General features: G+C 48.1%; 1 protein-coding gene across 2 annotated transcripts; it reads left to right on the top strand.

The window, feature by feature from the left end:
• Positions 1 to 5,480: 5,480 nt before the first annotated feature.
• On the top strand, positions 5,481 to 13,689 carry POLR3GL (RNA polymerase III subunit GL; the record flags this gene model as incomplete). 2 transcript variants are annotated; one of them, XM_080693204.1, is made up of 7 exons in its annotated part: positions 5,481 to 5,615; positions 5,925 to 6,054; positions 8,681 to 8,749; positions 10,516 to 10,572; positions 11,006 to 11,079; positions 11,186 to 11,299; positions 13,603 to 13,689. In XM_080693204.1, the coding sequence occupies 7 exons, from the start codon at positions 5,490 to 5,492 to the stop codon at positions 13,687 to 13,689; spliced, it is 657 nt and encodes a 218-aa protein (XP_080549330.1). The 2 variants fall into 2 exon arrangements, with proteins under 2 accessions (XP_080549330.1, XP_080549329.1); XM_080693203.1 differs by lacking the exon at positions 8,681 to 8,749 and having other exon boundaries at positions 5,490 to 5,615.
• Positions 13,690 to 22,112: the final 8,423 nt, after the last annotated feature.

Raw genomic sequence — 22,112 nt, 5'->3', positions numbered from 1 at the left:
TACAGAGACTTATTTTTCCATCTTGCTTAAAGGTCCCTGTCCAAGTCACTCCTGACGTCTTCCCTTTCTATTTGTCACTACTGGTCTCTCTTACTGCCTCTGCCTCTCCTTGCCACCTGCCCTGTCTCCATGGTTACCATAGCTTCCATCTGCATATTTTAGGAATGAGTTTGTGTCCAGCTGGAAGGCACCAAGGGAAATGGGGGGGGGGGTGAGGAAAATCCTAAGGATTTGGAAAGCTCACCCAGGGTCTTAGATAATTCAGAGGCTGGAGGCCGCCAGACATGAGAGACTAAAAATAATATTCCTGGGGAATGGGGAGAGAGAAATATTTGCAGGGAAACTACCCATTTTTACTAGTTACCGATGCCAACTCTGTGCCGAGAGCTTTACATACATTATCTTCGATCCTCACAATTCCAGAAGACAGGAGCTACTATCTCCTTGTAACATATGAGGTAATAAGGTTAAGAGAGTCCCCCAAAGCTTCACAGCTATGGTTTTTTTTTTTTTTTTTTTTTTTTTTTTTTTTTTTTTTTTGTCCAGTTCCAAGGACTGAGCACTTGACCTCAACATACAGCCGCCAGGATGAGAGAACATTTTCTCTGATATATGAATTCTTTTTTTGTACTGATACTCGACCTCTGAGCTACACCTCCAACCATTTTAATTTATTTTAGTTTTGAAACAGGGTCTGGCTAAAGTGCTGAGGCTGACTTTCAGCCTTCAATCCTCCTGTCTGGGCCTCCCAAGTACTCAGATTACAAGTATGGACCACCAGCCTGGTTTGGGGACATTAATGTTAACTTTTAGTGTATGTGTGTGTGTGGTGTTACTGGGGATGAAACCCAGGGGCATTCTACCTCTAAGCTACATCCCCAGCCCTATTTTTCATTATTTATTTTGAAACAGGGTCTCACTGAGTTGCAAAGGGCTTCACCAACCAGCTGAGGCTGTACGTGAACTACTATCTCCTGTCTCAGCCTTCCAAATGCTGGGACCACAAGCGTGTGCCGCCACGCCTGGTTAATTTTTAGGTTTTATCTGCAATCTGAAGTCCTTTCCCTCTGTTTCTGTCTTCTGTGAAAGTAGGACTCCTCCCCTCCCCCTTTACCAGAGGACATGGGGGAACTGGGAAGCAGCGGAAGATGCAGAAAACACTGGTTCCCCGCCCAAACCCTCTTCCCACCCTTGTGGACTCGGTAGCAACTCACAGAAATGCAGTTTTAGAAAAGTATCCGCTGCAGCGGGCACAGTGGCACACTCTGTAACCTCAGTATTTGGGAGGCTGAGACAGGAGGATGGCAGGTTCGCAGGCAGCCTCAGCAACTAAGGGAGGCCTTCTGCAATTTAGTGAGATCCTGTTTCAAAATTAAAAAAAAAAAAATGCTGGGTATGGTGGCACATGCTTGTGATCCCGGCATTTGAGAGGCTGAGACAGGAGGATCGCTCAGGTCCTAAGCCAGCCTCAGCTGCTTAGTGGGGCTCTCAGCAACTTAGTGAGACTCTGTTTCCAAATAAAATATAAAATAGGTCTGAGAGTATAGCCTGGAGGTAGAAAAGCCCCTGGGTTCCACTCCCAGTACCATTAAAAAAAAAAAAATTGCCAGGTATGGTAGCCCATGCTTGTAATCCCAGCATTTGGGAGACTGAGACAGGAGATTGAGATTGAGATTCACAGAAAGCCTCAGCTGGTGGGTAGAGGCCCTTTGCAACTCAGTGAGACCCTGTTTCAAAATAAAGAATAAAAATAGGAGCCGGGTGTGGTGGTGCACGCTTGTAATCCCAGCATTCGGGAGGCTGAGGCAGTAGGATCCCTGTTCCAGAACAGCTTCAGCTACTTCGTTGAGGCCCTCTGCAACTCAGTAAGATCCTGTTTCAAAATAAAGGTAAGCCAGAGCCTGGCGTGGTAGCGCACACTTGTAATCCCAGCATTTGGAAGGCTGAGACTGAGGATCGTGGTTAGCAGACAGCCTCAGCTACTTAGTGAGGCCCTCTGCAACTTAGTGAGATAAATAAAGAATAAAAAAAAGAATAAAAAACAATAAAGAATAAAAAACAATAAAGAATAAAATAAAGAACAAAATAAAGAATAAAAAAACAATAAAAATTTTTAAAAAATAGGGCAGGGGGTATAGCTCTGATCTCAAATGACCCTGGGTTCCATCCCCAAACCCGCAAAAAAAAAAAAAAAAAAAGCCGGGCGTGGTGACGCACGCTTGTAATCCCCGTGCTTGGGAGGCTGAGACAGGAGGATCGTACAGGTTTGAAGCCAGCCTCAGCTACTTAGTGAAGCTCTCAGCAACTTAATGAGACTGCTTCCAAATAAAATATAAAATAGGTCTGGGAGTATAGCCCAGAGGTAGAAAGCCTCTGGGTTCCACCCCCAGTACCACACACACACACACACACACAAAAAAAAAATAGGGCTGGGGTATAGCTAGAATGACCCTGGGTTCCACTCCCAGTACCGCAAAATAATAATAATAATAATAATAATAATAATAATAATAATATAATAGAGGAGGAGGAGGAGGAGGCTGCGGCGGCAGCGGCTGGGGTTGTAGCTTGGAGGTAGAATGTCCTGGGTTCCATCCCCAGCATCGTAAAAATAAAATAAAATAAGGCTGCGGGTGTAGCTCACAGGTAGAATTCCCCTGGGTTCAACTCCCAGAACAAAAATATATAAATAATAAAGTATCCACTGGTGGTGCTGGAGAAGATGGTGCAGGATTGAAGGGAAGGTTGCAGCAATGGAGAGGCCAAAGACCGATCCCTAAAAAGAGTAGTTTCATAAGGGTTCATTTTTGGAGAGGTTCCCTTCTTTTGGCCCCGGGGCGGCAGTTCCCTCGAGGACATCTGAGCGTCCTGTTCCCTGCGCACGGATGTACACTGACCCCTGGCGATCCTGCAGCCCGGTCTCTCCCCGCACCCCGCCTCCAGCCTCGGTTCCTCCGGCGGCCTCCCTCCCGCCCTCCCTCTGTCCCCGCAGCGTCCGAGTGGGCGGGCCGCCCGCCCTCCTCCGCCGCTCGGAGATTGGCCGGGAGGACCCACCAATGGGGAGCGCGGGGAGGCGGGCCCAGACGCCGCGGCCGAGGAAGAGGAGCAAATTCAAGTTGGCCCCGGCCGGGCCGCCGCGCCGGGCGGGGGCAGCAGGTAAGGCTCCGGGGGGGCGGCGGCGGCCGGGCTCCGACCCCTCCCGAGCTAGCCCCCCCATCCCCCGGCCAGACCGCGAGACAGACGGACAGACGGCGCTGACAGCCTGTCGATCGCCCGCCTTGGGGGCCCGAGGCTCTATTGATTGTACAGCAGAGAGCCCCTGGGTTTCTCTCGCTTACTGGGGAGAGGGGAGGAGGCTCACTCTTGTATCTCTGACTCTGCCCTGGCACCAGCACCCCCTGAGTCTAATAACATTACCTCCTTGTCTGAAAACCAGACTCCGGTTCTCTCCCGAGACTGAGCTAAAATACTACCTCCTACCTGTAGCTTTCCTAGACCGCTTTTCTGGCAGAATTCATTGTTCCCTGGTGTGATGATAGCATTTTATGCATCTCTACTACAGTACTTAGGGTGCACTCTCTCTTTTTCTTGCTTTTTTTTTTTCTTCTTAGAGTATAAGGTTTTTGTAGGGCAGGTTCTAGTACCCAATAAAGGTTAATTGAATGGAATTGATTTCTGCGAACTAGCACTTTTGGGGAGGCAGCATTTAAATTCCTAACATAAGTAGGAAACAATAAAAGACAGTCTGATATATAATTAAGGACCTTTAAATTAGTGGTTTATATTATTAGCGTTTCATAATTGCTCTCACAGTCCAGAGAAGAAAGAAAACAAGAACTGGAGGGGAGGATTTATGAATCACAAGGCATTAAGTTTGGAAAGCCCACAGGAATCAGGTGTTTATTCATTCATCCATCCATTCATTCATTCCTCAAATATGATTGAGCAGCTACTATGTGTCACGTGCTAAACAATGATAATCACAGTGAATCTTTTACTCTGACTATGCAGCCTTTGTCTGTCACATTAGGGATTGAATTCAGGGGCATTCTACCTCCAAGCTACCCTGTCCCCAACTCTTTATTTATTTATTTGCAGTATTGGGGGTTGAACCCAGGAGCCTTCTACCTCTGAGCTATACCCCCCCCAGCCCTATTTGTTATTCTTTATTTTGAAATAGGATCTCACTAAGTTGCAGAGGGCCTCACTAAGTAGCTGAGGCTGGCTGCAAACCTACAGTCCTCCTGTGTCAGTCTCCCGAATGCTGGGATTACAAGCGTGCACCACCACGCCCGGCGAGACCCTGTTTCAATTAAAGAATTAAAAAAAAAAAAAACTAGGGCAGGGGGGGTGTAGCTCAGATGTCGAATGCCCTTGGATTCCATCCCCACAACTGTATAAATGAATGAATGCATGAATGAATGAATGAATGAATGCCGGGCATGGTGGCGCACACTTGTAATCCCCACGCTTGGTAGGTGGAAACAGGAAGATAGCGCAGGTTCGAAGCCAGCCGTGCTGGCTTAAGAGACCCTGTTTCCAAATTAATAAAAGTATAAAATAGGTCTGGGGGTGTAACCTGGAGATAGAAGGGTTTCCAGGAACCTCAGTACCACCAAAATAAATAAATAAATAAATAAAGTAACCTGGGTGCATACCTAAAATCCCACTACTTGAGCAGATCACAGGTTTGAGCTAGCTTCAGCAATTTAGTGATACCCTCAGCAAATGAGCAAGTCCTTGTGTCAAAATATAATATAAAATAGGGCCGGGAATATACCTCAGTAAGAATATCCCTGGGTTCAATCCTGAGTACCACAAAAAGGAAAAGAAAAAGGTCTGGGAGTGTACCTTGGAGGTAGGATATCCCTGGATTCAATCCATGTTACAAAAAAAAAAAAAGCCAAAAAAAACACATTATACATAGAAATTTGGATAGTAATATACATCAAATTGTCATGGGGATTTAGAGGTTTTTTTTGTTGTTGTTGTTTTTTTTTTTTTTTTGTACTTGAGATTTGAACCCAGGAGCATTCTAACACTAGAACTATACCCCCTGCACTTTTTAGTTTTTAGTTTGAAACAGAGTCTCCAAGTTGCTAAGGCTGGCCTCGAACCTGTGATCTTCCTGTCTCCGCCTCCCAAATGCTGGGATTACAGATCTGCACCACCACACCTGGCTGGGGAAGTTCATTGAAGGGTCTAGTTACCGTCTCCTCTGTCCTGCAGATAGGCTATACTGCAATCAGCTATCCCATTGAAACCAGGCTTCACCTATGTTTATATTTCCAGAAATACCCTGCCTGGCCCTGTGTCTTCTCAGTCAAAATTTGTTGGATGACATTGGCTTTTCAAGTGTCAGGAAGGGAAGATTGAGTGTCTTCTGTCTTGCTAGGCCCCTGACTCTTCTTCTGGACTGCCTTTCTCTTTGTTTTTGTCTTTACTAGGTGTTTCTCATTGGATCTCAGACTATCCAGGCCCCCTCCACCATGGCCAGCCGGGGTGGGGGCCGGGGCCGAGGCCGGGGCCAGTTGACCTTCAACATGGAGGCTGTGGGCATCGGGAAGGGGGATGCTTTGCCCCCGCCCACCCTGCAGCCTTCTCCACTCTTTCCTGTGAGTGTCTTCCTCCCCCTCCCAAGACTCCCACGCCTGGCTGGCTGTGTCTCACCCTCCCTTCCTCCTGGGCCACTGCAAAACCAGCCTCCTCTTGCCCCTGCTGTCTCTGTATCCCCACTCCCAGATGTTTCCCAGCACCTAAGTTTCTCCCGGAACCTCTCACACTCCAGCTCCCAGCGTCCAGAATGCCCTGCCTCTCCCCTGTCCTCTCCTGGCCCTCCTCAGTGGGAGCACTGGGTACCCGTAGAGGTACAGTTTGTACCCCAGCCTTCTCGCCCCGCACTCACCACGGCCCTGCCTTCTCAGCCTCTGGAGTTCCGCCCTGTGCCTCTGCCCTCGGGAGAGGAAGGAGAATACGTCCTGGCCCTGAAGCAGGAGCTACGAGGGGCCATGAGACAGCTCCCCTACTTCGTCCGGCCAGCTGTCCCCAAGAGAGGTCAGTGGCAATGGGAGTGTCTTATTGGGAGTGGACGGGCGTCAGCACCACTAGGGATGGAAGGCACAGGCAGTGTCTTAACTGGGGAGGTTGGCATCTGAAACATATATTAGCATTACAGCCAGCCTGCCTTTCATTCATTCATTCATTCATTCATTCTTTCTTTCTTTCTTTCTTTCTTTCTTTTTTTTTTTTTTTTTTGCGGTACTGGGGATAGAACCCAGGGGCATTCTACCTCCAAGCGACACTCCCAGCCCAATATTTTATTCTTGTCGTTGAAACATGGTCTCACTGAGTTGCAAAGGGCCTCACTAAGTAGCTGAGGCTGTCTGCAAACCATGATCCTCCTGTCTTAGCCTCCCAAGTGCTGCTCAGAGATCTAGCACCAGCACCCATTTGGTTGGTTGGGATTACAGGCATGCGCCACCACGCCCGGCACAGCATTTCTGATTTGACTTGAGTCATGAGAGGTTAAGTATTAAGATCTCATTTTCACACCAGTAATCTTAATACTTGGGAGGCTGAGACAAGGATTGTAGGCTCAAGGACAACCACAGCAACTTAGCAAGACCCAGTTTCAAAACAAACAAAAAAATAGATGAGCGTGATGACACACATCTGTAATCCCAACGCTTGAGAGGCTGAGACAGGAGGACTGCAGTTTCGCAGCCAGCCTCAGCAACCCTGTGAGGTCCTCTGCAACCTAGTGAGACCCTGTTTCAAAATAAAAATTAAAGTAGGGGTGGGGATATAGCTCAGAGGTAGAATGCCCCTGAATTCAATCTCCAATACCACACACACACACACACACACACACACACACACACACACACACAGAAAAGACAAAGAAAAGTAGCTGGGGATAGCTAAGCGTGAGGGTGAACACCTGAAATCCCAGTACTTGGGAAGATGAGACAGGAGGAGGATCCCAGATTCACAGCCAGCCTAATCAATTTAGTGAGACCAACTTAGTGAGATCCTGTTTCAAGATAAAAAATAAAATAGGGCTGGGGGTGTAGCTCAGAGGTAGAAAGCCCCTGGGCTCACTCCGTAGCAACACACACACACACACACACACACACACACACACGGCGGGGGGTAGTTCAGAGGTAGAGCACCCTTGGGTTTAATCCCCAGCATCACATACAAACAGAAAGAATCTCATTCATATGTGTAAATGGAGAATGTATTAAAATTTTAAACAGTGTTGACAGGACCCAACCAACCAAAAGGGTGCTGGTGCTGGAGCTCTGAGCAGCTACCTAGATAAAATATTTGCCTTTGGCCAATGGGTCACAGGGAAGTCAGGGAGACCCCAAGGAACCAGAGGCGGTGCACTATGGGAGCCACGGGGCCCGGCCGCCTGCCTGCTGGTGTAGCATGGGAGTACGGTATTTCAGTGTATTCACAACTGAAGCTTTCTTATGCAAGTCTGGAAAGCTGAGGGTCAGATGAAAGACTAAGTTAACTCCATTAGCAAGGAGTAAAGAGAAGACCCTGAAGGCAGGCATGGTGGTGCACACTTGTAATCCCAGTAATTGGGAGGCTGAGACAGGAGAATCGCCAGCCTCAGCAACTTGTGAGGCCCTCCGCAATTTAGTAAGACCCTGTTTCAAAATAAAGAATTTAAAAAAGGGCTGGGGGCTGGAGCTCAGAGGCAGAATACCCCTGAGTTCAATCGTTAGTACTGGACGGAGGGGGGGGAATAGAAAGTCCTGAGCTGGGTGCACGCCTGTAATCCCAGTATTTGGAAAGCTGAGAAAGAAGGATTGCAAGTTGGAGTTCAGCCTCAGCAATTTAGCAAGACCCTCAGCAATCTAGCAAAGACCCTGTTTCAGAAACAAAAATTAGCTGGGCGTGGTGGCGCACGCTTGTAATCCCCGCGCTTGGGAGGCATAGACAGGAGGATCGCGCTGGTTCGAAGCCAGCTGCGTGCGCTGGCTTAGGAGACCCTGTTTCCAAATTTTAAAAAATGTAAAAATAGGTCTGGGAGTGTAGCCCGGAGTTAGAAGGGCTTCCAGGAACCCCAGTACCACCAAAAAAAAAAAAAAAAAAGAAAAGAAAGAAACAAAAATTAGCCGGGTGTGGTGGCACACGCTTGTAATCCCATTACTTGTGAGGCTGAGACAGGAGATCGCACAGGTTCGAAGCCAGCCTCAGCTAACTTAGTGAGGCTCTCAACAGCTTAGTGAGACCCTGTTTCCAAATAAAGTATAAAATAGGTCTGGGAGTGTAGCCCGGAGGTAGAAAGCCCTTGGGTTCCATCCCCAGAACGACAGAGAGAGAGAGAGCAAGAGCAAGAGAATGAGAGAGAGAATATATCAGAGAAAAAACGACCCTGGGGTTTTTTTCTTCTCCCTACTATAACTTCCAGCACGCCCACCCTATTGCTTGCTATAGTGGCTCCTTTGAGCTAAAGGAGAAAGAAAAATTGTTCTAATTGCTGGTGGCAAAGGTACAGTTTGGGAGAGTGTTGGAGTCCTCAGTGAAGCCCCTGGGTTCTGGGTTTGGAATGAGGAAACAGATAATTCCTTAGTACTAAGAGGAATGAACCCTTAGGAACAACCCTGATCTTTAGGGATCTGAAAATATATAAACGTTTCTCTCTTGACCTCTGACCCCCCAGATGTGGAACGGTACTCAGACAAGTACCAGATGTCAGGGCCGATTGACAACGCCATCGATTGGAACCCTGGTAAGGAATGGGTTCTTTCTTTCTCTCTTTCTTTCTGTAGTGCTGGGGATGGAACCCAGGGGCTTTTCTACCTCCGGGCTACACTCCCAGACCTATTTTATATTTTATTTAGAAATAGGGTTTAAGTTGCTGAGAGCCTCACTAAGTAGCTGAGGCTGGCTTCGAACCTGCGTGATTCTCCTGTCTCAGCCTCCCAAGCACTGGGATTACAAGCATGTGCCACCACGTCCAGCCTAGGAGTGGGCACTTTCATTGATGGCCCTTTCAAATGCTTGAGATGGAGCTGGGCATCCCAGTACTTAGGAGGCTGAGACAGGAGAGTCAAAGGTTTGAGGACAGCCTCAACAATTTAGTGAAACCCTGTTTCAAAATAAGAAAAAATAAAACTGGGTCATGGTAGCATATGCTTGTAATCCCAGAACTTGAGAGACTGAGACAGAAGGATCACAGGTTCTCGGTCAGCCTCAGCTACTTTGTGAGGTCCTCTGCAACTTCGTGAGACCGTTTCAAAATAAAGAATATAAAAAATAGGGGTGGAGGGTGTAGATCGGAGGTAAAATGCCCCTGGGTTCCATCCCCTGTTTTGCAAAATAAATAAATACATATATAATAAAAATAATAAACTGGGTGCGGTGGCGCATGCTTGTAATCTCAGTACTTGGGAGGCTGAGAGAGGAGACTCACAGGTTCGCAGCCAGCCTCAGCTACTTAGGCCCTGTTTTCAAATAAAAAATAAAACCGGGCTGGTGGTGTATCCCAGAGGTAGAATGTCCCTGGGCTCAGTCCCAGCACCAAAAAATAAAAAAGAAATAAAAATAAATATAAAAACGCGGGGTGTGGTGGCGCACGCTGGTAATCCCCGCGCTTGGGAGGCAGAGACAGGAGGATCGCGCAGGTTCGAAGCCAGCCGCGCGCGCTGGCTTAGGAGACCCTGTTTCCAAATAAAAATGTAAAAATAGGTCTGGGAGTGTAGCCCGGAGGTAGAAGGGCTTCCAGGAACCCCAGTACCACCAAAATAATAATAGTAATAATAATAATAATAATAATAATAATAATAATAAATATTTTAAAAATAAGAGCTTGAACCGGGTGTGGTGGCGCACACTTGTAATCCCAGCATTCGGGAGGCTGAGACCGGAGGATCGTGGTTTGCGGACAGCCTCAGCTACTTAGTGAGGCCCTCTGCAACTCAGTGAGACCCTGTTTCAAAATAAAGAATAAAAAATTGGGGCAGGGGGTGTAGCTCGGAGGTCAAATGCCCCTGGCTTCCATCCCCAGACGCGCAAAAAAAAAAAAAAAAAAAAAAAAAAAAAAAAAAAAAAAAAAAAAAAAAACTGGGGCTAGTGGTGCACACCTGTAACTCCGGCGCCTGGGAGACTTAGGATTGCAGGTTCGAAGCCAGCCTCAGCAATTTAGCAAAGCTCCTGTTTACAAATAAAAATAAAGTAGGGCTGGAGGTGTGGTTTGGTGGTAGAATGCTGCTGGATTCAATCCTCAGTCCAAAAAAAAAAAAAAAAAGAAAAGAAATTGCTTGAGATGCCTCAGCCTACCCCCATGGTCCTCCCCGGACCTTAGATGTGCTCCACAGCGCCGCAGATTCCACCCAGACAACCTTTTAAACAGCCCTTGCTCCTCGAGGCCTCAGGCCACAGTTTTGCTCAGAGGAACTGCCAGCCACGCCTGCCTCCCTCTCCTTTAGCCCCAGTCAGCAGGTGAATGGCCCCAGGCGGGGTCCCTGGACACTCACCTTCTCTCACTCTTCCCAGATTGGCGGCGGCTGCCCCGGGAGCTAAAGATTCGAGTGCGGAAACTACAGAAGGAGCGTAAGTGTATCTGGAAGAGAAAGGAGAAGCTTCTACATCCCCTGCGGGGTCTTGGGCGCTCCAATCCCTGTTCAATCCAAGGGTTGTTGCTGTGTGCCACCGTGGCCACACGAGGGCAGCAGAGCGGCGCGTTTGCCGCGGGAGGGTGGTGCCGCTGCAAAATGCTTTCTGCTGGGCTTGGAGGCCACCCTTGTAATCCCAGCATTTGGGAGGCTGAGACAGGAGGATCGCGGTTCACGGACAGCCTCAGCTACTACTTAGTGAGGCCCTTTGCAACTCAGTGAGACCCTGTTTCAAAATAAAGAATAAAAAAATAGGTCCGGGGGTGTAGCTCAGAGACAGAATACCCCCTGGGCTCCATCCCCAGTACCGGAAAAAAAAAAAAAAAAAAGATGCTTTCTGATGGTTCTTCACCTTTTGACCCCGCCCCCAGGGACTACCATTCTACTCCCCAAGAGGCCCCCTAAGGCCACCGAAGATAAGGAGGAGACGATACAGAAGCTAGAGGTGAGGAGATGTGCATAGAGCGCGCCAGGCCCTCGGTCCATTCCCTGCCCGAGGCTCACTTGTGCCTTGATAAATCCGAGTTTCTCTTCCTCTTCATCTTCACGAGACCCTGGAGAAGAAGGAGGAAGAAGTGACTTCAGAGGAAGAGGAGGAGAAAGAAGAAGAGGAGGAGAAGGAAGAGGAAGAAGAGGAGGAGTATGATGAAGAGGAGCACGAAGAGGTGAAGGGGTCCTGCCACCTCTGTCCCCGCTGGTGCCCCCCTGAGCTCTGGGCTCCCTGCTCTTCCACCACAGACGTTCTTCTCAGAGGGTTACAGGATCAACGGAATAATGCAAAGAAGGGTCGGGGCTTCCCTCTCCTTGGTCTGTCCCCAAGCTCAGCTCAGAAAGGAACTGTAGCCAGGCGCAGTGCCGCAATCTTGTAATCCCCGCACTTGGGAGGCGGAGACAGGAGGATCGTGCAGGTTCGAAGCCAGCCGCACTGGCTTAAGAGACCCTGTCTCCAAATTTAAAAAAGAGGTCTGGGAGTGTAGCCCGGAGGTAGAAGGATTTCCAGGAACCCCAGTACCACCAAAAAAAAAAAAAAAAAAAAGGAACTGTAGCCAGGCAGGCATGGTGATGTATGCCTGTAATCCCAACACCTGGGGTGCTGAGAGAGGAGGATCACAAGTTCAAGGCCAGCCTCAGCAATTTAGCAAGACCCTGTTTCTGTTTGTTTGTTTGCTTGCTTGCTTATTTGTGGTCATGGGAATGGAGCCCAGAGGCAGTCTAACTCTGAGATATACCCCCAGCCTTTTTATTTTTTATTTTGAAACAGGATCTCCTTAGGTGCTGAAAGTCTTGCTAAATTGCTGAGGCTGTTGTAGAACCTGAAATCCTCACACCCGGTTGAGACTGTGTTTCAAAATAAAAAAGCCGGTGTGGTGGCGCCCGCTTGTAATCCCAGCACTTGGGAGGCTGAGACAGGAGGATAACACAGGTTCGAAGCCAGCCTCAGCTACTTAGTGAGGCCCTCTGCAACTTAGTGAGACCCTGTTTCAAAATAAAGAATAAAAAATAGGGCTGGGGATGTAACTCGGAGGCCAAATGCCCCTGGGTTCCATCCCCAAACCCGCAAAAAATAAAAAATAAATAAATAATAAAACAGGGCTGAGAGTGTAGCTGGGTTCAGTCCCCAGTTCCAGAGAAAAAGAAGTAGAAAGAAAAAGAGGATGTATTCATTCGAGTCACCCCTCCATGCCACTCTGGCATGGGGCTGTATTTCTATTTTCTGTATTTCTATCTTTTTAATAAACTTCTTTGAAAGAAAGAAAGAAAGAAAGAAAGAAAGAAAGAAAAGGAAGGGTAAAGAAAGAAAGAAAGAAAGAAAGAAAAGGAAGGGTAGCCAAGCATAGTGGTGCATACCTGTAATCCCAATGGCTCAGGAAGCTGAGATAAGAGGATGTCAAATCTGCCACCAGCCTAGACAAATTAGTCCAACTCTGTCCCAAAATAAAAAATAAAGATGGGCCAGGCGTGGTGGCACACGCTTGTAATCCCAGCATTTGGGAGGCTGAGACCAGAGGATCGCGGTTCGCGGACAGCCTCAGCTACTTAGTGAGACCCAGTTTCAAAATAAAGAATAAAAAATAGGGCAGGAGGTGTAGCTCAGAGGTCGAATGCCCCTGGGTTCCACCCCCAGACCCGCAAAAAAAAAAAAAAAAAAAAAGATGGCTGGGCATGGTGGTGCATGCTTGTAATCCCCGCGCTTGGGTGGCGGAGACAGAAGGATCACGCAGGTTCCGACCCAGCCTCGCTGGCTTAAGAGACCCTGTTTCCAAATAAAAAAATATAAAATAGGTCTGGGAGTGTAGCCTGAAGGTAGAAGGGTTTCCAGGAACCCCAGTACCACAAAAAAGAATATAATAATAAAATAAAGATGGGCAGGGTCCCAGGCATGGTGGTGCACACCTGCAATCCCAGTACTTGGGAGGATGAGACAGGAGGATCACAGGCTTGAGAACACACTCAGCAATTTAGCAAGGCTCTCAACAACCTAAGGAGATCCTGTTTCAAAAAAAAAAATTTTTTTTTGAGGGCTGAAGATGTAGCTCAGAGATAGAATGCCCCTGGGTTTGATCCTTAGTACCAAAACAAACAAACAGGGTGTGTTTCCCCATGGTAGAGCACCCCTGGGTTCAGTGTCTGATACTGCAAGAGGAGGGAGAAGAGCTGCTGCTTCAGGGTTGGGTGCTGAGGCTCAGACCTGTCATCCTAGTAACTCAAGAGGCAGAGGCAGGAGGATCGTAAGTTCGAGGCCAGCTTGGGTAACTTAGTGAGAATCTCTCAAAATAAAGAAAAAGGCTTGGGGATGTAGCTCAGTGGTAGAGCATCCCTGGGTCCAATCCCTTGTACCACAAAAACAAAAAACAAAAACACCTGCAGCTGGAAGGGGTGCACGGTGTGACTGGGAGGGATGCGTCTGGAGCGGAGGGAGGAGGACGCTGAAGGCGTGCCTGACTTTCACTTTTTTTTTCCTTTTCAGGAAACTGACTACATCATGTCGTATTTCGACAATGGAGAGGACTTTGGGGGTGACAGTGATGACAATATGGATGAGGCTATATACTGAAGAAAGGCCCCAAACAATACGCTGGACCCTGTTGGCTTGGGATAGGGAGTAACCGTCCCTGATACTTAGTCTAACGGGGGTCATCTGATCAAAGTCCAAGTAACCTGTCAGCCCCTGGAGTAGACATGGAGACCAGTGGCAGGCAGCCTTCTTGTCTCCCCTCCTCTCCCGAGACTTCAGACCACCCCTGCTCTCCCTTTATGAGGAAGGATTGGTACAGGGAAGGAGGGGAACCCAGAGAGCAACTGGCTTGTCAAGCTGACACAGCTGTATATATACCCCTACCCAATATTTCAGGTTTTTATGGACATGTGTGGGGGTGGGAACAGTTAGGAGGAGTAAGGGCAGTTTTATATTTTTAAATAAAGTGTTTTTATCTGTGTCTCTGGTCAGGGTGATGCATGTTCCAGAAGGCTGGAGGAAGGGCTGAAGGGTCAGATACCTGTCAAAGCCAGGGTGGTACCCTGCAAGTAGTGGCTTTGTGAGAGTGTGTGTATGTGTGAGAGACAGACAGACAGACAGACATGGGAGTGGACTTGGGGCCATCTGCCACTGAACTACATCCCTGGGTCTCACTAAGTCTGCTGGCCTGGAACCTGCATCTCAGCCTCCCACAGTGACGGCCCTTGTGTCCTGAGCCCCTTCCGCTGTGTGGTAGGACACACACATGCAGTCCAGCCCTGCCAGGCACTACTCACAAACCCATCTGCAGGGCTGTGCACAGCGGATGGTAGACCAGAAAGCCCAGGTCCCCCGCAGACCGGCTGCCCCTGAGCCTCAGGCCAGAGGACGTGACCGTTTCTGTTTCCGTGTGTTCACAAGGACACAGGCCTCTCCACACTTCACCTTGGTCGTGCCCTTATTTACAAAGAATGATTAAGGTTGTTTTTGTGGAGAGTCCAGAAGGCCAGGTACGGGGAGGGGCTGGCTTATTCAGTTGACTCAGTGCTCAGTCCCTGGAGATCTGGCTTTTTTGTGGGGGGGGGGATAATGGTGATTGAACTCAAGGACATTTTACCCCTGAGCTACACCTTCAGCCCTATTTTATTTTTAAATTTTGAAACAGGGTCTTAAGACCTTGAGGTTGCTGGCAGTTTCTCTAAGTTGCTGAGGCTGGTCTTAAACCTGCAATTCTCCTCTCTCAGCCTCTCAAGTACCAGGATTACAGGCGTGTGCCACCAAGCCTGGCAGGAGACCCCACCCGGAGAGTGTGTCGCTGCCGAGGGCGCTCCCTAAATAGCCTCCTCCCCACTTGCAGAAGCCAGTGTGCTCTGAGTCGAAGTTTCTCCTTTGGGTCTTCCCTTCACAGACCAAGTTAGCCTTCCTGGCCCTTTCTTTGGGTGGGGGTAGGCGGTGTTGCTTCACAGGAAGTAAGGAGGGTGGGGGCAGGGCGTGGCTTAGAGACAGCCCGGAGATGCTTTCCTGCCCACACACTTGGATGAGGTCATTTCCTTCGGCTCTGATTGGCTCCTGAGGAAGATTTCGATGAGCTGATTGGTTCCAGCCACTTGACATGCTACAGTCACGGGCAAGCTGCGTGTCCAGAATAGGAACCGAAGGAGGAAGCTTGCGAGATGCTTTGGGAGCGGCCATAAGAGGGGCTGTAGGAGAACCTTGGAGAAACTCCTTAAATGTTTTTCGGCAAGCTATTCCCTACAGCATCAAGTGATGGAGACTTGTAATCTAAGATCAGATTCTTCTGACCCCATTGTGAAAAGGCAGAGGGGATGTGACTCTACTGAGGAAAAGCACCTTAAAAGCCTAGTTTAAATGTGGTAGTGTTAAGACAGAAGCAGCCAAGAAACAGATCCAGCAACAGGAATAGAAACCGAACATTCCAGAGCTATTGGGCAACCTGAGATGATCGACATGTTTCCTTTTCTAGCTCGCTGAGGTGATACATGAGTGGAGGAAGGTGGGGTGCAGGGGACTGTCGCTGGGGTTTCCCATAATTATGCCTCAGCCTGTAAGTGCAGCTGGGGGAGATCAGCAGAAACGAAAGTAAGACTGAATACTTTCCTTTTGCCTTTATCTTGCTACACACACACACACACACACACACACACACACACACACACTCAGTCCTAACCTGGTCAGTTGTATCTGTATTACTTACACGGGGGCACAGCCACCCACTAAATCCTACCTAACGCTAATCTGGGAACTTAAGAGTGGGAACAGAGATTTTGGACATAAGACAGAGCTGGGCCAGGTGGTGCACCCTGTAATCCCAGTGCTTGGGAGGCTGAGACAGGAGGCCAGCCGCAGCAACTCAAAAAGGCCCTCAGCAATTTAGTGAGACCTTGTTTCAGAATTTTAAAAAGTGTGTGTAGGGTGCTGGGGATAGAGCTCCCAAGGTAGAAAACCCCTGGGTTCAATCCCCAGTACCCCCCCCACACACACACATCCTTTTCCCAGGAAGCTGGGGAAAGGGGGACAAAGGTTGGAATGACCACTTGGGACCAGCCGGTTTGCCTCAAAGACGAAAGTGTCAGCCATCACACCATTCTTGGACTCGGCCTCCTCTGGCCTCCTGCCCTTGCTGGCAGGTGACCTTGTTGGATGAAGCCAGAGGGGGTGACCCGGCAGCCTCCCCAGATTCCAGGGTGGTTCCAGGCACAAGCACCACTGTTTCCATCAACCTTTGTCCCACTTACCATCTGTATGGCTGGGCAGGCCGTGCCTGGGCCCAGTGGGCAGGGCCCTTGCTACGTGCCGGCCAGCGCGGGCTGGTCTCGAGCAGCTCATTCCCGTGACCCAGGCGGACAGAACTCTAACTCTTTTTGACCCTTGCCCCTCACCCTGCTGGTCCGCTCCAACCAGGGGCGGGCAGATTCAGAGTGGGGTTTGCAGTTGCCACTGGGAGCCTCAGTGGGGCACCTGGGTGTAATGCAGTCTAGGGTGGGAGTGGAGACCAGAGGAAATTGGAGAGTCAGAGGTCAGATGGATGTGGTTGAGGTAGGATAGAAGAAAGAGAAAGAAAGAAAGAAAGAAAGAAAGAAAGAAAGAAAGAAAGAAAGAAAGAAAGAAAGAAAGAAAGAAAGAAAGAGAAAGAAAGAGCTGAAAGAGATAGAGACAGAAGAAAGAAAGAAAGAAAGAAAGAAAGAAAGAAAGAAAGAGAGAGAGAGAAAGAAAGAAAGAAAGAAAGAAAGAAAGATGGTGACCCAGGCCTGTGATGCCAGTACTTGGGTGGCTGAGACAGGAGGATTATAGTTTGGAGGCCAGCCTCAGCAATTTAGACCCTCAGCAATTTACTGAGACCTTGTTTCAAAAAATAAATAAATAAAATGGCCTGGAGGTAACTCAGAGGTAGAATGCCCCTGGGTTGAATCTCCAGTACCAAAAAAAAAAAAAAAAAGGAAGAAAGAAAAAGGAGGTAAAAAGGAAAAACAAAGTAAATGTAGCTTCAATATGGAAGCCTGTGGCAAAGGTCCCCAAGACCCCAACTCCCCGCCAGACCTGTTAGTCCAGGTTTCAGAGGAGTTTACAAGTCTATTTTGGTTTTGATGTGGCACTTGGAACTGAGCCCACCCCAGCCCTATTTTATTTTATTTTATTATTTCATGTTACGGTACTAGGGATTGCGCCCAGGGGCATTCTACCTCTGAGCTACACCCTCAGCCCTATTTTTATTTATTTATTTTGGTGGTACTGGGAGTGGAACCCAGGGGCTTCCTACCTACAAGCTATACTCCCAGACCTATTTTATATTTTATTTGAAAACAAGGTCTCACTAAGCTGTTGAGAGCCTCACTAAGTAGCTGAGGTTTGAACCTGTGCGATCTTCCTGTCTCAGCCTCCCAAGTGCAGGGATTATAAGCGTGGGCCACCACGCCTGGCTGCTATTTTTATTTTGAAACAGGGTTTCTTTTTTTTTTTTTTTTTTTTTTTTTTTTTTTTGGTGGTACTAGGGTTCCTGGAAGCCCTTCTACCTCTGGGCTACACTCCCAGACCTATTTTATATATTTTTTATTTGGAAACAGGGTCTCTTAAGCCAGCAAGGCTGGCTCCGAACCAGCACAATCCTCTTGTCTCTGCCTCCCAAGTGCAGGGATTACAAGCGTGCACCACCACGCCTGGCAGTTTCGAAACAGGGTTTCTAACAGGCATGGTGGTGCATGCTTGCAATCCCAGTACTTGAGAGGCTGAGACAGAAGATCGAAGGTTTGCTGCAGCCAGCCTTAGCAATTTAGTGGGGTAACCCACAATTTAATGGGAATCTGTTTCAAAATTAAAAAATAAGCCGGGCGTGGTGGCGCACATTTGTAATCCCCGCACTTGGGAGGCTGAGACAGGAGGATCGCACAGGTTCAAAGCCAGCCTCAGCTACTTAGTGAGGCTCTCGGCAACTTAGTGAGACCCTGTTTCCAAATAAAATATAAAATGGAGTATATCCTGGAGGTAGAAAGCCTCTGGGTTTCACCCCCAGTACCACCAAAAAATAAATAAATAAATAAATAAATATTTAAAAATTAAAGAATAAAATAGAAATGGAGGTATAGATTGGACATAGACTGCCCCTGTGTTCCATCCCCAGTACCACAACAACAAGAAAGAAAGAAGAAAGAAAGAAAGAAAGAAAGAAAGAAAGAAGAAAGAAAGAAAGAAAGAAAGAAAGAGAAAGAGGAAAAGAAAAAGAAAAAAACACAGGACCTCGCTAGGTTGCTGAGAGTCTCACTACTTGCTGAGTCTGTTCTGGAACCTGTGATCCTCCTGTGTCAGCCTCCCAAGTACTGGGATTACAAATGTGCACCACAACGTGCAGCTCCAAATTGTATTTATTTATTGGCACTAGGGATAGGACCCGGAAGCATTCACCTCCAAGCTACACCCCCCCCCCCAATTTTTAAAATTTCTTATTTGGAAACGGTCTCACTAGGTTACTGAGAGCCTTATGATGTTGCCAAGGCTGGCTTTGAACCTATGATCCTCCTGTCTCAGCCTCTCAAGTACTGGGATTACAAGCATGCACCACCATGCCCGGCTATAGGTCCAAATCTTTAATAATTACTCTAAGCACTGCTGACTGTCCTCAAAGGGGTATTGATCAGACAACAGAGACCACACAAAGGATCAAGGGTGGCAAAAACCATACTGAAAACTCACAAAATGCCTTACACTGTTAATTATCCAACCCAGGAATAGTGAAGCAGGAGAGATATCTGTTGGTCAGAAGACAAAGGACAAGCCGGGCACGGTGGCACACGCTTGTAATCCCTTTGCTTGGGAGGCTGAGACAGGAGGATCGCACAGGTTCGAAGCCAGCCTCAGCTACTTAGTGAGGCTCTCAGCAACTTAGTGAGGCCCTGTTTCCAAATAAAGTATAAAATAGGTCTGGGAGTATAACCTGGAGGTAGAAAAGCCCCTGGGTTCTACCCCCAGTACCACAAAAGAGAGAAAGAAAGAAAGAAAGAAAGAAAGAAAGAAAGAAAGAAAGAAAGAAAGAAAGACTGACTAAGGACACACAGAAGAGTAATCTCCTTGGACATTGTTAGCTGTCTTTAAATAGTTGAAACAAGAGTGATGTCTCTGGAGATGATAGTGAAGGTTCATCAGGAACCAAAGATAACCAAAACACCCTAAGTCATCTTGTGATGTCACCCTCACATACTCCATAGTCCTGGGCCTTGGCAATGTCAAGCAGCCAGGCGTGGTGGCATACGCTTGTAATCCCTGCATTTGGGAGGATCACGGTTTGCGCACGGACAGCCTCAGCTACTTAGTGAGACCCTCTGCAACTTAGTGAGGCCCTGTTTCAAAATAAAGAATAAAAATAGGACAGGGGGTGTAGCTCCGAGGTCAAACGCCCCTGGGTTCCATCTCCAGACCTGAAAAAAAAAAAAATCACATCAAGCGCCTGTGAATTGGACTAGATGCCCACTGGGCGCCTTCCAGCTCTCACACAGTAGGACTGATGCTGGCCCACCCTCGCAAGTCGGAAGGGTTCTAAGAACAAAAGCAGGATGCTTTGGTGGAGCGGTTCATCCGCTGGGGTTTCCCACTTACTTCCAGCCGGGGCAGGCTAATGAGGCTGCAGGCAGCGGGCCAGTGGTTTCCAAGAGCCTTTTCAGTCCAAGGGGCAGGAAGATGAGCAATTCCACCAACCTGCAAGAAAACAAAAACCCCAGAGCTGAGTTCAAGGTCACAACCTGCAGGGCAGGGCCCAAGCCAAGCACACCACCAGAGATCTCTGAGGGAGGAGGAGGAGGAGGACGGGGCTGGCAGGGCAGGCCCTCTCTGTCCGCCTCAAATGTCACGCACGTCTGGCCAGAGGATGGCAAAGAGAAATGGGCGAGACAGAAATAGCACAGTTAGATAATCTGGCTCAACTAGTGGTGACCTCTTCTCCACTGACCTTTCCCCTACTGGGGCCCCTCTATTCCCCAAGGTCACTGATGATCACAAAGCTGAAAATCAGAGATTCCCACTTCTTGGTATCATCTCAGAAAATCCTTTGCCTTATTCACCAGGGGCCCCTCCTTTTATTTTTATTTTTATTTTTTATTTTTTTTGGTACTGAGGATTGAGCCCAAGGATATTCTACCTCGGAGCAATTCACCCAGCCCTCTTTTTATTTTTATTTTTACTTTTTACTTTTTGGTACTGGGGATTTGAACTCAGGAGGATTCTACCTCTAAGCTATACCCTGGCCCTACTTATTTTTTATTTTGAAACAGGTCTCAGTAAGTTGCTGAGGGTTTTACTAAATTGCTGAGGCTGACCTTAAACCTATGATCCTCCTTCTAAGTATTTTTTTTGTGTGTGTATGGTGTGAGGGATGGAACCCAGGGGCATTCTACCTCCGAGTTACACCCCCAGCCCTATTTTTTATTCTTTATTTTTGAAACAAGGTCTCACTAAGTAGCTGAGGCTGTCCACGAACTGCGATCCTCCTGTCTCAACCTCCTGAATGCTGGGATTACAAGCGTGTGCTGCCACGCCCAGCTTAACCATCCCTTTTCGAAGCACCCCAGTTCCTCATCCCGAGGCTCTCCTAGATATGTCTGACCATACTTGGCTGCCCCTGGCCCTCGCCTCTCACTTGCTTGGCCTGCCTGCTGTCCTGGGTCTTGCTTTCCATTCTGAACCACTACTCAGACACCTGCCTGGAGACATCGGGGGGTGTCTGCAAACTTCTCAGGAGATGCATAGGGCCAGCCAGGAGGGGTGGCTTATGATCACAAAGAGATGATTCCACTCAGAATGATCCCTGTTGACTTTCAGCTCTTCCTCCTTCTCCTCTTCATCTTTTTTTCCCCTGGGTTCTGAAGATGGAACCCAGGGGCATTCTACCTCTGAGCTACACCCCCGGTCCTATATATATTTTTTTATTCTCTGGCTTGTGATAGGCTACTTTGGACTGCTCTGAAAGACCCAGTGAAAATGGCTTCCTCTTCTAGTCCTGCAGAGGAAAAGTTCCAGATGATCTTCTTAGAGCGAAGGTGACAACCAAAGACAAACTTAGCCACTAGGCAGGAGTCTGGCAGATATAAAGTAGGGAAGGAGTGAATAGGGAGAGTGTAATGCAAGAGGGCGCAGTGGGCGGGCTTGTGGCACACACCTGGAATCCCAGTCCTTGGAAGGCTGAGACAAGGCGATCCAGATGTGAGGACAGCCTCTGAATTTTTTTTTTTTTTTTCAGGTTTGGGGATGGAACCTGGGGGCATTCTGCCTCCGAGCTACAATCCCTGCCCTATATTTTGTTCTTTATTTTGAAACAGGGTCTCACTAAGTAGCTGAGGTTATCTGTGAACTGTGATCCTCTGGTCTCCGCCTCCCGAATGCTGGGATTACAAGCGTGCACCACGGCTGGCTAAGCCTCTGCAATTTAAGGAGACCCTCAGTGACGTAGCTGACCTTGTTTCAAAACAAAAAATAAAGCTAAATGTGGTGGCACATGCTTGCAATCCCAGCATTTGGGAGGCTGAGACAGGAGGAGTGCAGTTCGTGGACAGCCTCAGCTACTTAGCAAGATTCTCCACAACTCATTGAGACTCTGTTTCAAAATAAAGAATAAAAAATTGGGCTCCGGGTATATCCCGGAGATAGAATTCCCCTGAGTTCAATCCCAGAACCACAAGAAAGAAAGAAAGAAAGAAAGAAAGAAAGAAAGAAAGAAAGAAAGAAAGAAAGAAAGAAAGAAAGAAAGAGAGAGAATGTGGCTGGAGTCGGGCCTGGTGGCTCATTCCTATGGTCCCAGTACTTGGGAGGCTGAGACAGGAGGATCACAGGTTTGAGGACAGTCTCAGGAAGTAGTGAGACTCTTATCAACCTAGCAAGGCCGTTTCAAAATTTATATATATATAAAATTAAAGTAGGGCTAGGGGTGTAGCTCAGAGGTAGAATTCCCCTGGGTTCAATTTCCAGTCTCTCTCTGTCTCTCTCTCTCTCTCTCTCTCACACACACACACACACACACACAC

Source organism: Muscardinus avellanarius, assembly GCF_963383645.1.
Source record: "Muscardinus avellanarius genome assembly, chromosome: 3".
NCBI classification, from domain to species: domain Eukaryota; kingdom Metazoa; phylum Chordata; class Mammalia; order Rodentia; family Gliridae; genus Muscardinus; species Muscardinus avellanarius.
This window is presented reverse-complemented; position numbering and strand designations above follow the sequence as displayed.